Genomic DNA, 15,873 nt, shown 5'->3' with positions numbered 1-15,873 from the left:
AATCATATGTGACCTTTTTTTAAATGCGTCGATTCTGCTTTTTGATCTCCCTGAAATCTCCTTGAAAAATTTCAGCATTTCAGGAACCTAACCAAAGATAAAACTTTTAGGAAATATTTCTTAGACATATAGAAATTGGTTACAAGAGAGAAGCGAAAGACCGAGTCTACGTACTATCTCCAAGAGAGAAAGACTGGCAACACTATCTTATGTATTTATTTGTACAATACAAATATGTATATTGAGTAGTGGCGACGGACTATATATTCTAATGATGAGGAATGTAGCTGTGCGAGTCCTGGAGACACCCTGCGGAAGGTAACAGACTCGACGTGTCCTCATCTGTGGAACTGCACAGCATCCCGACTAGTGTGTAATCCACGAAGGGTGGCAGATCTAGATCAGCGGCGATCTGATCGCCGTAACTGTTCACGGTCGCATGGCTGGTTGGTCCGGCACTCGGCATCTGCGGCATCCGCTCGACGATCTCGCAAGTATAATGACAACGGTCGTTGCTGGGATAAAAGAAGGTCTCGGGGCTGTTCTGAGATCGGACGGATGTTTCCGCCACGCCGGAATTATGGAATAGCCTCTCTGCGATTTCCGGAGTATCCTGATTATCGTAACCACCTTGAAGTCTGTCGTCCAAACTTAGTCTAGATGAATTCTGATGAACGACGCGATTGTGCGATTGGTTGTTCTTGCTGTCGGCGTGCTCGAACATATGATGATATCCGTCAAAGGTATACGGCTTATCTTGTTCGGAACTGTTGCAGTTACGTCGCGTCGTATCGTGCTGATCCTCGTTCTTAGGCCTCTGATAGATCTGATTGTATTCCGTTCTACCTATGATCGGAGATTGACAACTGTTCTTGTAACATTCGATCTCTCTGCGTGAGGCCAGCAGGTCCTCTTCCTTGACTTCGAAGCCTTCCAAATGTAATCTGTTGTCTTGTTGATTTTGGGACCAATAAGACTGTTCGTGCTCGTCGTGTTTCGTGCTTCCTTCGATGAAGCTCTTTTGACTTTGCGATCTAGAATAGCTCTGATAGTTCAGAGCATCATTTATAGGTTGATTTTGATTCTTTTCTTGTAAAACGTAATGATGCATCGTTTTTTTAGAAGGAAATCCATTGGAAACTTTATCAGGTTCGAAGCTGGTAAAATGGAACCTCTCGTCCTGGGACAGACTCAAATGACTGCTGCTGGAATCTTCGCTGAGAAACTGATTCCAGTAGGTTTGATCGTGCTGCTTCACTTCATATTTGATGGTACCGCTACCGAGATCGAGAAGGGTCGGTGGTGAACGAGCCATGTCCTGGGGATTTGCAGAAAAATCCGGCCTCAATGGTTGATCCAACTGAAAGATCTCTTCCGGTTGAAAGAGATCGCCTGTAAAGGGATCGCGTGGAAAATCGCCATAAGCTTCCTGCGGAATTTGATTCGGCAGACAGTAACCAACAGTGTCCTCCTGCGGCGGAGCGTTCTGCATCCAATAAGATCCGTCTGTGGAGGACAATTGTTGAGGATATACCGTTGTCTGATGATGATGAGACTGCGAGTAGGGCGGTATGTTAGTTTGTAGCGAACATATACACTCGAAAGGTGGACAGGAGCATGAATATCCTACAACAGCATCGAAAGAATGATTTTTTAAAATATTTTTGTTAGAAATTTTTCGCAATTATTAATAATTTGGTAGGAGGATTTATTTCGCACGTGTTAGTATGTAAAAGTCTGTGAAAATTTAATGCGTCTTACATGTATATATAAGATCTTAAAATTTCATGCAAATTTAATGCGAATCGAAATATTATAGTAGGAAAGTTGTCGAGTAACCAAATCTTGATTTACATCCAAGTAGTACACAATCATGGACTTTTATATTATAAAATATATTATTATATAATAATAACACTTAGTTTACAACCAAAAATTATTTAAACCAGACAAAGTGTTTCTTATAGATTTTTGGGTGCTAAAAATGATGCTGCAAACCAAATTTCACTAGCACGTCAGATTTCTAAAATAATTGAGATTTAATGTGAAAAAAATAGCTTTTTTGTGATATTTAAGATATTTTGTAAAACATAACGTTATTTGAAAAATATGATTAAATACACATGAATGTATTGTCCATCCCCTATAATGCATTTTTTTTAATTTCAATATCTTACTTTTTAACCATGTTATGAAAGATTAAAACTGGGAACTACTTTTCATATGGAGATGCTCCCGAGGAAAATAGGTTTTTTAAAAAACAATTATTTTTTTCCAAAATTGATTTTACCATTATTTGTCTTCTTTAGATCATACAACTTTTGTCTGGAACATTTTTTCGAAAATGCATTTGTTTCGAAAAATTCAAGATGGGCAATTAAAATGAGATACCGTATTATAAATATACATTTAGTGGAATCACGATAAATTACACTGTGCATCGATAGCCTTGAATTACAAATTATGAGTATAATTATATGACTTCATCATCATAGGCGGAATATTTGCTATCTCATTGTCAGCAAAACCCTGTCTTTCAATCCTTTTCAACATGACTAAAAAGTAAGATATCGAGATAAAAAAAATGCATTTTATAGGGGATGAATAATAATAATTCATGACATTTGATTAGAATTTCCAGATAACGTTAACCTTTTTCACAAAAAAATCTCAAATATTGCAAAAAAAAGCAATTTTTTATATTAAACCTCAATTATTTCGAAAACCTAACTTGCTGATGAAAATTAGTTTACGGCATCGTTTTCAGCATCCAAAAATCTATAAGAAACATCTTGTCTGGTTTAAAATAATGAAAAACATTTTTTTTGTAAACTAGTGTAAACAATATTTTTCATATTATTATTATATTTATTATATTGTATTATTATTATTATATATGTATTATTATATTGTATTATATATGTATTATTATATTGTATTATTATTATTATTATTATTATTATTATATTATTCTATATTATATGTATAATTTTAGAAGTCTGTGAGTACAATAGCGTTTTAAAAGATTTGAAGCTAGTGGTTAAATGGCGGCTCGCGTGTGAAGTTTGCGCGGCACCGGCGTGATCAGTGATCAGACTGATCGGCTGATAGCGTGATTTCGATCGCATTCGCGCGCTTGTATTCATTGACACTGGTTGACGAATAATTGCGGTTAAGTTTATATTCATAATTTCCCAGATTTAAAGTAAACAGATTGTAATTTGCACAAATAGTTTTATTTAGTGGTGAAGTGTATTAAATGTTCTAATAATTTTTTTCAACGAAATACATTGGTGTTCGGCAGATTCGTGTCATTCGTGAAAATCGGAATTATGAGTTTCCGAGTATCGCATTCACATTTCGTGCATGTAACTAGTGTCAAAAATATCGCGAATCGAGCGTCGATCAATTTTAATTACCATTCACATTTATATAAGACAGTATATTTGCACCTTTAACGTGAAACATGAATCGTCAACCTGCCGCTGTCGGAGCAGAGTCGTTAAGAAAGCGACAACGTTTGGTAATTGATTATTTATACTTACAAGATTCAATAGAAGTTAAGTTCAAATTCAAAGTTGATATGTATAGTATGTTCCATGATTTACTAATTTAATGATATAAATTTTTCTCTTAATTTTAATAACAAATTCTCGGACAAATTTAGGTTAAGTTTTTCCGGTAATAGAAAATTTCCAACAAGACCAATATCTATATATACAAAGTTATATAAATAATAGAGAAAAATAGATAAATTTTAGAATGATGAGATCAGAGATCACAGAATTATACATTCGATCAAAAAACCGGTACAGAAAAATAGAAAAAAATTGTGAAACTTTAAATATTAATAATACAACTATAATAATTATAATATCGAAGTGTTTCAAACGAAAATAATCTTTTCTATAATTAAACTACAGTATAAGCTCTTTCAAATCTAATCAAATAAGGAACACGAATAAATGGCAATAAGCCATGCGCAGTAATTTAAGGCGCAAAAATTAATTAAATTTATTAAATAATTTTAACCATATGATAAGCGAACGTTTCGGTCTATTTTTAGACCTTCAGCGCTAATATAAACAAATGTTAAATATCGAAGTTAAATAGATAAGTATAAACAAAAAATATATAAGAGAATCATATGGTTAAAATTATTTAATAAAAATTAATTTTTGCGTTTTAATTACTGCGCATGGCTCTTATTGCTATTTATTCATGTACCTTATTTGATTTTCTATAATTTTCATCAATATTTGAAATTGACTATAAATTTTATGATTCTTTTGTAAAAAATAGAGTATATATACCGAGTGTCCCATTTTAAAGGACCCACTCAATTATCTCAGAAACACTACGTTAAATCGAAAAATGTTTCCTACAAAAGTTGTAGGGTTTCGAGGGGGACATAACATAGTAATATTCATATGACCTTGGGCGGCGCCTCCAAGGTCAAGTGAAGGTAAGAATGAATTTTTTAAATGGAAACCCATATTTTTTATTATAACATCTTTTTCTACTAATTAATTTGAACAACTTTTATCTGAAGCATTTTTTATTTTCCTAATATTTTTTCTTCTTTTCAAAATTCATTCTCACCTTCATTTGACCTTGGAGACGCCGCCCAAGGTCATATGAATATTACTATGTTATGTCCCCCTCGAAACCCTACAACTTTTGTAGGAAACATTTTTCGATTTAACGCAGTGTTTCTGACAATGAGATATTTGAGTGGGTCCTTTAAAATGGGACACCTGGTATAAAATAAATTAATATGTTAAAAAAATTATTTAATTATATATTTGAGCATCGATGATGATTAGCATCGTCACTCTGTCATCGAATCGTCTGTTACTTTGCGAAACCCGCGCATTCATCGATATATACAGAGTGTCCGGTAATAGTCACGCCAACCGTCGTGTGCAGATTCCTAGGATCATTTGGAGACGATTTTTCCTCAGCAAAAATGTCGAGACACCAATAACTTTCGAGTTATAAGCGATTGAAAATAAAGGGTTTTTCGCAAACTAAGCCTTGTGGAAATAAAATAATAATAAATTCACATTCTTCAGTTAATTTTAGGTAGAGTTTACTTTAATAGAATTTTAATTTAAGGCTTAGTTACAAAGATACATGATGGCAAAAATTGAAAACATGCAAAAAATAATGACCTTCCTCGACATTTTCGCTGAGGAAAAATCGTCTCCAAATGATCCCAGGAATCTGCACACGACGGTTGGCGTGACTATTACCGGACACCCTGTATATGTATATGTCGTTTTCCCGCTTTTTATTTATAAATTTGCATTACTTTAATTAATGACGCCTGTAATATACAGAGTGTCCCAGAATGAGTGGTACACCTGTTAATGGCAGATTCCTGGGATCATTTGGAGACAATTTTTCCTCAGCAAAAATGTCGAGGCACCAATAATTTTTTAGTTATAAGCAATTGAAAATAAAGGGTTTTTCGCAAACTAAGCTTTGTGGAAATAAAATATTAACAAAATCTTTAATTAATTTCAAGTAGAGTTTACTTTAATAGAATTTTAATTCAAGGCTTAGTTACACAAAGATACACGATCCCAAAAATTGGGAACATGCAAAAAATGATGGCCTCCCTCGACATGTTCATTGAGGAAAAATCGTCTCCAAATGATCTCAGGAATCTGCCATTAACAGGTGTACTACTAATTCTGGAACATCCTGTATATTCTACGTTTTTTATTAATAATACATTAAAATAGTAACCTTTGTCAGAGATCAATGGTGGCGGCTGCGTTGTTCTCGACGACTGCTCGAGTGTATCCGTGCTCGATCTTTTCGTTCCTCTCAATGACATTAACTGTAATGAAATGCATGCAGCATATAATTAATGCAATATAATTCGCTCATTTTAATCATTATTTCTCTTTTTTTTTTATTGATTGCAGGACGTACAGCAGGAAAGTACAGCTGGAGAATCCGAACGGAATCTTTTTTGTTGTAGTAAGTCATTTTTTTCTTCACTTATATATATAGAGCTAAATTATTTCAAATGTTCAATATCTAGCTAATGTTTCGCATGATTGTGTTGTTAATTAAATAACGACCAAACCAAAATAATTATTTTATTGTCTGATATAATTGAGGAAAATATTGGGAAATTTTATTTGGAAATTTTATTCGGAAAATTTTATTCAGGATCTCGAAAAAAATTTCTCTCTCTCTCACTTTTCTAATTAATTTCATAATCAAACGCGCAAAATTGTGAATTACCTTAGAACCTAGGGCGGCTTCTCTCGCCAAAAGAACCGCTAATCCTCTAACCCTTCTACCCGCACCCACGCTTCTTCTCGCCTCCGATGTAGATTTGGCTTCCGGTCGCGGATGATCATGCTGGCCCTTGGCTTGAAAAAAGATCGCGTGTTCCGTGTGTCGCCAAAAATGCGTTACGGGATAACCGCAATGTCCGCGACACGATAATATCTCTAAACGACCGGTGCATTGTCTATTAGGGCACGGTTTGCCCTGTTGTTTCTTCCTTGCCTGCGGAAAAATCAAAGTACATTGCTAGAATATCAAACTTAATGGTTTATTATTATTATTATATCGCGATTGTTTATTCTCCATCCTTTAAATGGGAAATTTTGGCGCGTAGAACTGTTTAATTTAATTATGCGGAATAAGTTGCATAAATGAAATATTTAATTACATGTACAATATAGTTTTTCAATTACACTTGTTTACAAAAAAATATTTTTTTTCATTATTTGGAACCAGGCAAGGTGCTTTTTATAGGTTTTTGGATACTGAAAACAACGCCGCAATTTTCACCAGCACGTCAGGTTTCCGAAATAATTAAGGTTTAATATACAAAAAATGGCTTTTTTTACGATATTTGAGATTTTTTTGTGAAAAAGATGAATGTTATCTGGAAATTCTGATCAGAAGTCATGAATATATTGTTCATCCCCTGTAAAATGCATTATTTTTATTTCGATATTTTACTTTTTGGTCATGTTAGGAAGGATTTAAATACATAGTTTTGCTGATTGTAAGACAGCAAATATTCCGGTTACGATGATGATGAAGTCATATAATTATACTCATAATTTGTAGTTTAAGGCTATCTATACACAGTGAACTTATCGTAATAGATTCCACTAAATGTATATTTATACATATTTAGGGGGTGTCTCATTTTAATTGCCCACCTTGAATTTTTCAAAACAAATACATTAAAAAAAAAATGATCCAGACAAAAGTTGTATATGATCTAAAGGGGGACAAATATGGGTAAAATCAATTTTCGAATAAATAATTTTTTTTCAAAAACCTTTTTTCCTTAGGAGCATCTCATCCATATGAGAAGTAGTTCCCAGTCTTAATCTATCATAATATGACTAAAAAGTAAAATATTAAAATAAAAAAACGCATTTTAGGGAATGGAACAATACATTCATGATATTTGATCAGACTTCCAGATAACGTTAATCTATTTTACAAAAAAATCTCAAATATCGCAAAAATGCCATTCTTTACACATTAAACCTTAATTATTTTGGAAATTTGACATGCTAATATAATTTGGTTTACGGCATCGTTTTCAGCCCCATAAATCTATAAGACACTTTATCTGGTTTAAAATAATTTTTGGCTGTAAACTATATAGTGATAGGGCCAGAGCACAGACTTTTGCATAACGCATAAAGAAATGAACCAATCAGAGTCCTTCATTCTTATCTCCAGGATGGAAATGAAGAACTTTGATTGGTTGAATCCCTTATGTCTTGTGCATTATGCGATTATGCGTTATGCAAAAATCTGTGTTCCAGCCCTTATCTGTAATCTGTGCTCTCGTTGCGAACAAGCGGGCAAAATCTTGCATTGCAAAATAAAATAAGAATATCAGTGTGCGAAATATCGTGTGCGACTATCGCGCAATTTATATTTATTATCGGATCGAGATTTTTACATTTATCGTTCCATTCGTTATCACCTTATCGCAAATCGCCGGCCGGAGGTGAACCCTTCCACCGCCTGGCAGTATGCACTCCTGAGAGCACACCAGAACGCCCAGGCAACTCTTCTTAAGGATGCTCACGTTATGATTGTTGGTGTTCCTCATCGCCCAACCAGAGGCGTGTCTCCTCGCTTCCTCGCAATCCGGTCCGTAGACTCTCCTCACGTGTCCATCCGCCCATTCACACCAAGGATCGTATTCCACTACCTGACGTAAATTTCATTTTCGATATTGTAAGGGTACGATTTGGTCTCTATAAAGTTTTTATTGAATTTTTCGATCCGAGCACTTTTCTCCTTCAAGAAAATGAATATTTCGCGTCTGGACGATTCGCATCCAGATGATAAACACTGCGAAACATTGGGGGAAAAAACTTACCCTCGGAACATTGGAATCGTTTATGTCCCATTCCTGATGAGGATGTTGCTGTTGTTGGTTGCCGGCAACAGTCGCTGACATCGTCGGCGACCCCACGCGACTTCTACGAAAATAAAATGAATTTATACTTTGATGAAGTATCTATGTTTCGTAATTTTCTAATTTTATAAACCTTTAAACTTTCTTATATGCGTTTAAAATTACTTTAGCAACTTGACATTTATATACAGGGTGGCCCACATAAAGTATTACAAGCTGTTTTCTCCGCCACTACTATAGAGATATTAACTTGAATTTTTTTAAATTAAATGATAGAAGGTGTCTGAAAATTTGATAGAGAAAAAAATATTGGAGGCTTTTAAGGTACAAAAGGGAGGTCCCCCCTCATTTTTTTTTTAAAAGGAACTACTATATTTTTTTTACATAAATCGATTCCTCGTAATATTCTGCATAAAAAATTATAAGGGTAAGATGATCAAAAAGTGAATAGTTTACGAGATATTTTGTATTTTAATGTAACATAAACTATATAAAATGTCTCGTAAAATATTCATTTTCGATGTGATTTTATCTTAATATTTTTATGCACAAAATAATGAGAGAAATCAATTGGTGTAAAGAAAACACATAGTTGCTTTTAAGAAAAAATGTGTAATTTGCAACTAGCAGCTACATATTTTTTCTTAGAAACAACTATGTGTTTTCTTTACACCAATATATTATATCTCTATAATCATTTATGTAAAAAAAAATATAGTGGTTCCGTTTAAAAAAAATGAGGGAGACCCCCCTCTTGTTCCTTAAGGACCCCTAACATTTTTTTTCTTCATCAAATTTTCAAGCACCTTGTCCCATTTAATTAAAAATCAAATTAATATCTCTAGCAGTGGCAGAGAAAATAGCTTGTAACACTTTATGTGGGCCACCCTGTATTATGCAAATGTGAATTAGACTGTTGCAGTCGATCTTGAAATTCTGTAATTTTTTTGTTCTTTGGACTCAATTTGTTTAAAATCTAATCCAAAGATAATTTAATATTTAATATTAATATATAAATTGTAATTGTATCCGGCAATTGCAAGATAAAAATTATGGTATGTACCTCGCGCTGTATCTCGCGCAATACTTATGGAGGTTCGTGGGTGGTATAGTGTGACATGAAACATATTCAGCATCTTTCCGGGGAACTTTTTTGTTAGATCCGTGTATTACGATCGAATCGGAAAGATCGATTCTCGGTATAAAACTATTCTTAAAATTTGTCAACTCACATCTGTGTGCTAGCAATCGTGCATCTATCTTTGACAATAATCGAACATTCAACACTCATCCAACAAGCATCCAACACACTGACAATGAGTAAAACAATACAAATATTATGGTTTTTTATTTAGCTTATATATATTCTCCAATTAATAATGATAGTAGATTGTGACATAGTTATATCTGCTTCACTTACAAATACATTTTTTGCTTCATTTTTGTTCAAGCAAACCGCCATGATTTTTGATACTAATTTTTTACAAAGATTTTACATCGGTCACTGCAAAAATTTATGAAAAGAATAGTGCAAAAAAGCACTCGATCAATTCCCCCATCTCATCGCGTATATTAATAATAATGAATAGATATATGGTTAATTTGTAATTAACTTTTGTTATTCGAGGCTTGCAAGCGATGCAAAAAAGAAAAAGTAAAAAACTATACATTGTAAATTCTCTTACAATTGATACATTTCTTCGCACATCAGTTCAAAAACTAATTTCTTTCTTTCCTCCGTTAAAGTCTGTGCTTATAATCTGTGTATGACGGCATATAAGAGAATTTCTCCAAAAATTATCCAAGTAACGATCTATCGATCATATTCCACACAAATAGATAAAATATATCAAATAGATTTTTTAAAACTATAATCTTTAAAAGAAGTTATATATAAAACATGCATAATATATAAGGAAACATTGATGAAATAGTTTGCATAGCCTTTTCACAAAAAAGTGTATTTATTACGATTTAAAATGCTATGCAAAAAAATATATAATAATTTGATTACAACAGATGTATTATTTCGAATAATAGAACAGATATTAACACATACAGCGAAATTTTCGCTAATTTATTACGTATCCGAATTTTTAGATATACTAGTCCGCTGTCAAACTTAATTTACTCTATTTTACTTGTCATATATGTCCGTCGGAGATTATCGGTCATTAGGAAAGGATTTCCGCAGGATTTTTCTACAAGGCTTGTACAAATTACGCGTACAGAAATGCATAGATACTTTTCGTCAATTTTTATCAAGCTTGGACGTTTAATTCTGAAATACCGTATTCGAAAATTTTATGCCTCATCGTCCAAAGGACTTGTCTTCAACGACGCGGATCACCTCGCGAATCTTTCTTATACGATGACTAAGGAATTGTGGTTCCATTCTAATTACCGTGATTACATTTTAATCGCGTAAAACATGTTCATTAACACTTCAACTCGACACAACATCTCTTATTGCCTGAAATATTTCTTTTACATTATTCAATGGTAATTACTCGCATCACTACTTATAGTAATCATAGAAACGACTGATAAAGTGACTTTTTTCATTGTATGTATAAATGTATATTACTTCGTGTGCTTATATATTTATGTGTATTTAATATTAACTCTCTCTTATTCGTATTTTATTAATATAAATGCATAAGAAATTTTCTATACAAATGTTACGTTTTTTTATATGTATCGAACATGCAGAATGCTTTACCTAAATAAAGAGTTCTAAGAGTTCTTCAAAAAGAACCCAAGTAGCAAGTGTATGTACGTCATTTTGACGTCAAATGACATCATTAAACGTCCAAATGACGTCATTTTGACATTTAATGACGTCAGTTTGCTATTTGGGAAGAATTTCTCGATAATTAATTATCATTATCAAAAAAATAATATATGCGGTGATGATTGCATATATCTCACAAGTTAAAATCACTACTCTTGCGATATTAATCGACAATATTGATACATTGCTTAGGAAGAAATAGCTACTTTTTGTTATCCTATTCTATATTGATTCTACCGTTCTTTATCAATGATTCGTTATGCATAGCGTATAGAAGAAAAACAAACACGCGAGGCGCGTTTATTATACATTACATCAACGTCTTTCTCTTTCTCTCTTTTTCTTTCTCTTTTATCCTCGAAACGACGGGGTAGAATTGAGCCGAAAGAACACGAGGGAGGACGAAGGGGACAGTGCTAAGGGAGAAAAGAGCGAGCTTAGGTGAATGATTGCCCGGATCGGTGATAAAGTCATCGCCTTTAGCTCCAAGTAAGATGATACATCGGCGGACGATGCTGTGCCAAGATTGTCCAGAGAGTCGAAGACGTACGCACACGCGCGTGAACATACGCGTGCATCTCCTCACGGAGTACCGTGATGCCTCAAGAGAAAGAGAGACAAAAAGAGGTGAGAGGGAAAGAGGGAAAGGAGAGAAAACGCTCTTTGTCGCTCTTTCTCGATGGTATGGGTGCGCGTTGAGAATTTCAGATATTAAGGTAGATACGCGGCCACGACAAGGCCACTAAAATATCACGAAGGGCGCACTGTGAAGAGGAAGAAATTTCTCGGTCCATCCTCGTCCATTCCTCTTTCCTTCTTTTTCCTCTCTCGTTTCGTTTCTCCTCTTTCTCATTTTCTCTTTCTTTTCTCCTTTTCCTCCGTTTGTTACTGTCTGTTCCCTTGTTGCGTTTGGATCTTTCCGCAAGATTATCTCGCGTTTCTAAACAAGTTAATTCTCCGCTCTTTTGATTCGAATTATTGCTCTTCTCGTTATCCGGAAACATTTCGAAACACACACCGATACTTGTATTGCCTGGATCGTAACTTCACTCTTTCGTTCGTTTATATTCATTTTTCGTGATTAATTATTTATTGCTTAAACTTGTAGATGGTTAAAATAAAAAATTAACAAAATGATATTTTTGGATCTTTTTGAATGCAAGAATAAGAACATTTATTTTAAACTTCGGATCTTCAATAACTTACAATGTTCAAAGAATAATATAACTCATCATATTATAAGAGAAAGAGAAAAACTCTTTCTGTTCTCAATCGAGAATGAAAAAAAGTAGCAATGCTTGGCAAGCGATATAATTTCGATCCATCAGCTGTTTTTCGTAATTTTCTTTTTTTCTTAAAAAAAAAATTGTTTTTTTCCCCCGAGAAAATTGATTAATCTAGCTATAGACACAACTCGAGAAAAATCACATAACATTACAATATCTATTTTTTCTCACATTGAAATCTATTCACTTATTTTATGTGTGTCTACTTTTTTTAAAATGTTTGTTCACAATCAACACGAATCAAATCAGTCGATTTATATTCAAAGTAATCAGTGATATCCATCATTCTACATGAAGAGCTCAAATACGGAATACATGAAACTATATTATCGTACGCGAGTGTGAAATGTCTCAAAATAATAAAATAAAATCATAGAACGGATGAACGATTTATTTTTGTGCTGTTCATAGTAAACAGTGTCTCAAAATTAATCTCTTTCTCTCTCTCATTAATTAGTTTGCATTCTTTAGCAGTCTATGTTAAAAAAAATATTTTTTAATCGATATTTTTTACACATATCTATACTATACGTATCTAGATCTTTCACGTATTTCTGAAATCGATTAAAAAGTATTTTTTGCGCCACGTGCGACAACCTTTCAATTCGACAGACTATATTACATATACCGTAATTCGAAGAATTATATTTTTGACAACTTTTTAGAATGTTTTGAAAGCTTTGATCAGAGTGATGAACTTAGTTACGCGCCATTTACATTCAATCGTTTTACTTATACAATCTCTGATATCAATCCTGGCGATATCTATTTATTACGCAGAGTCTCTACGCATGATCCTGAATAGCAGAATGGAACAGTTGCGAGATAGTGCAAAAAGCTTGGTAAAACGGGTCGCGGCTCAATGAAACGCGATAGAACGAAAGAAAACCGGTCAGGCTGGATTTTTGTAAATCCCGACTTTTTGCCGATTCCCGTACATCGCTTCGAGAGACTACGTTGATCCTGATGAGAGAGAAAGCGAACGGATGTGACCGACAAGAGAAAGAAGGATCGCAAATAGAATCGGTTTGACGCGCAAAATTTAGGGAAACACGTGGGCTGTCTTATTATGATCGTAGAATATTTATTCTCAATTAGTGCACAACCTTACGATATGCCATTTCTACACCTAAAGATGATCCTACTCGTGGCTCATCCGACTGCTTTCGCCAGTCTATGTTATGTCGTATGGTTTTTGACCGTCTACACTACTCCCTCGGATAAGCTACAAGTAGGATTATCCTTTGGTGTAGACCCAGAAATATACATATATTGATGAAATTCGTAACGATAAGCTCGGAAATTCTTGAGGATGTCGCGCAAAAGTTTATCTAGAAATAAGGTTTCGATTTTTAAAATTAATATCATTTAATTATATATTTCTCGTAACATTTACGTCGATATTAGTCATAAAAAAATTATAAGATTTTTACTAGAATATACATAATATAAAATTTGCGCAAAATCTGACATTCGAAATATTGTTCCCTCCTACCTGTAATTGTTGAATTAATACCGCGAGTAAACTGTCAGCTTCTATTCGGCTGCCACCGAATATAAAAGGATACACGAGGAGGGAAAAGGAGCTCGCGAAGGGGACCGCGGGTTCAAAGGGTCTCTGAAGGCAGCAGACAGGAAGAGAACGTTCTTCAGATTCGAGATAAAAGGGGATCGCGTTTTACATTCGTTTAATCTGTCTTTGAGGTGTTGGCCTGTGCCATCAATGACGAGGCGGCAATATATTCTTAATCAAGTTTTCACGAAAACGACTGCTTCTTTCCAATTTAGACTCTTTGACTGTTTCTAATAAAGTAAGCGTAAAAATTGAAAGCTTATCTTAAATAATTTATTGCCAAAAAATATTCAATTGAGCATAAATTGTATTTGCTTCTGGAAATAGAGTAAAAAACTCCTTTTTGTGTTTTTGTATTTTTATTATATCGAATTTTTTTAATCACTATTCTTAAAATTCTGAAGATCGTTGTTGTTTAATTATTATCATATTTTTCGAGAGTAGTACGAATTATTTAAAGTGAGAAAGAATTAAAATAACGACGAGGAGCATCTTTGGTAAAAATGATAAGTATCGAAGAAGTGCAACTTCTGCGCACTAGTGCATGATTTGATAAAACGCGCATGTGTAAATGAGGAGTTTGTAGAACACCTTGCGTCCAATCAAGTTTCGTGATACGCCCACGTACCAATAGGAGACCCGCAGGACACTCATTGATTAGATACTAACTGCATTTCTCTTTCCCTCTCTCTCCCTCTCTCTCCCCCCCTCTCTCTCTCGCTCTCGCTCTCTCTTTTCAAAGGAAAATTAATGTCAAATACTAAAATTATTAATTCTTTGTATTTGTCAAATTAGCTACTGAAAATTTAATGTCTTATAAAATTTAGTCTTAATTTGAAATGGAAGAGTTTGCTAAACTTGAAATATACTTTACAACTGTAACTTTAATTTTATTATAAGATAAATATAAATTGATGAAAATACATTGTGTACATACTTTCGTTCGATTAATAAAAATGAATGTTCCACTTATAATCATATACTTACAAAACTACCATAGTCGATGCTATTTCGTAATTGATGCCTCAGTGCTTTGGTAATCAGCCACACGACAAACAATTCGCGATCACTATGGACGTTTTTCTGGCGATTTGATCACAATCGCAAAACGCGCCACTTCCGATGATCACGGATGAAGCACGAGCCAATTCTGCACTTCACTACGACCTAGACACAGTTTCTTGGAGCGAGTCGAAATCTTTGAACATTTCGGTTACGATATCATGGAAAACACTCAGTTCTTCGGAATCTGTCACGTTGACAGCCGACCAATTTAGGAAAGTTTGTAGATTCATATTGCCGTTTCTAACGATGGTTACTTGTGGTTTTTAAACTTTCTTAACGAAAAGTGAATTGATCGAGATTTTCGCAGACCTTCGCAATATGTTGATTGATTTTGACGTTTGCTTCTTCAGAACGAACAGATGCGTGCCGATGCGTGCGGCACGACGTCGCTGCGTGAACTGGTGAGGCGACTCTACCATGGTGCAAACTAGCTGTGGATGCCAGGCACATTGTGCCCGGCAAAACGCGAGTATATCTTGGTTGCCACCATATGTCGGCAGGCACCGCCTATGGGAGTGGTCGTGGCGAACCAATCGCCGGCTGTTTCCCTTTGGAGGGTGCCTAATCGACGATAACAACCCCTCTCGGGATTCACGGAGGAATCGATCACCGGAGGTTCCTCCCTGTGTGGCAACGAGATTTCTGCCCCAAGATTCCACCGCTCCGTCCGCGATATATCGAAATTGCCATCGAAAATAAAAAATAAAAATTGCTCGCTTTTAAAAACTTG

At 34.4% G+C, this 15,873-nt stretch overlaps 1 protein-coding gene across 1 annotated transcript; it reads right to left on the bottom strand.

Annotated features, from left to right (window-relative positions):
• Positions 1–22: 22 nt before the first annotated feature.
• Positions 23–15,509, bottom strand: LOC145938411 (transcription factor glial cells missing). Its single transcript, XM_083042015.1, has 6 exons — positions 15,066–15,509; positions 8,387–8,489; positions 7,985–8,215; positions 6,262–6,531; positions 5,755–5,848; positions 23–1,626 (listed from the first exon to the last, which is right to left on the bottom strand). Exons 1-6 carry the CDS (start codon positions 15,074–15,076, stop codon positions 269–271), a joined length of 2,067 nt encoding a protein of 688 aa, XP_082898141.1. The 5' UTR covers positions 15,077–15,509; the 3' UTR covers positions 23–268.
• Positions 15,510–15,873: the final 364 nt, after the last annotated feature.

The sequence above is a fragment of the Prenolepis imparis genome, unplaced genomic scaffold (assembly GCF_030444845.1).
Source record: "Prenolepis imparis isolate NDT839.2.m4 unplaced genomic scaffold, iyPreImpa1.0 SCAF_7, whole genome shotgun sequence".
Lineage (NCBI taxonomy): Eukaryota > Metazoa > Arthropoda > Insecta > Hymenoptera > Formicidae > Prenolepis > Prenolepis imparis.
This window is presented reverse-complemented; position numbering and strand designations above follow the sequence as displayed.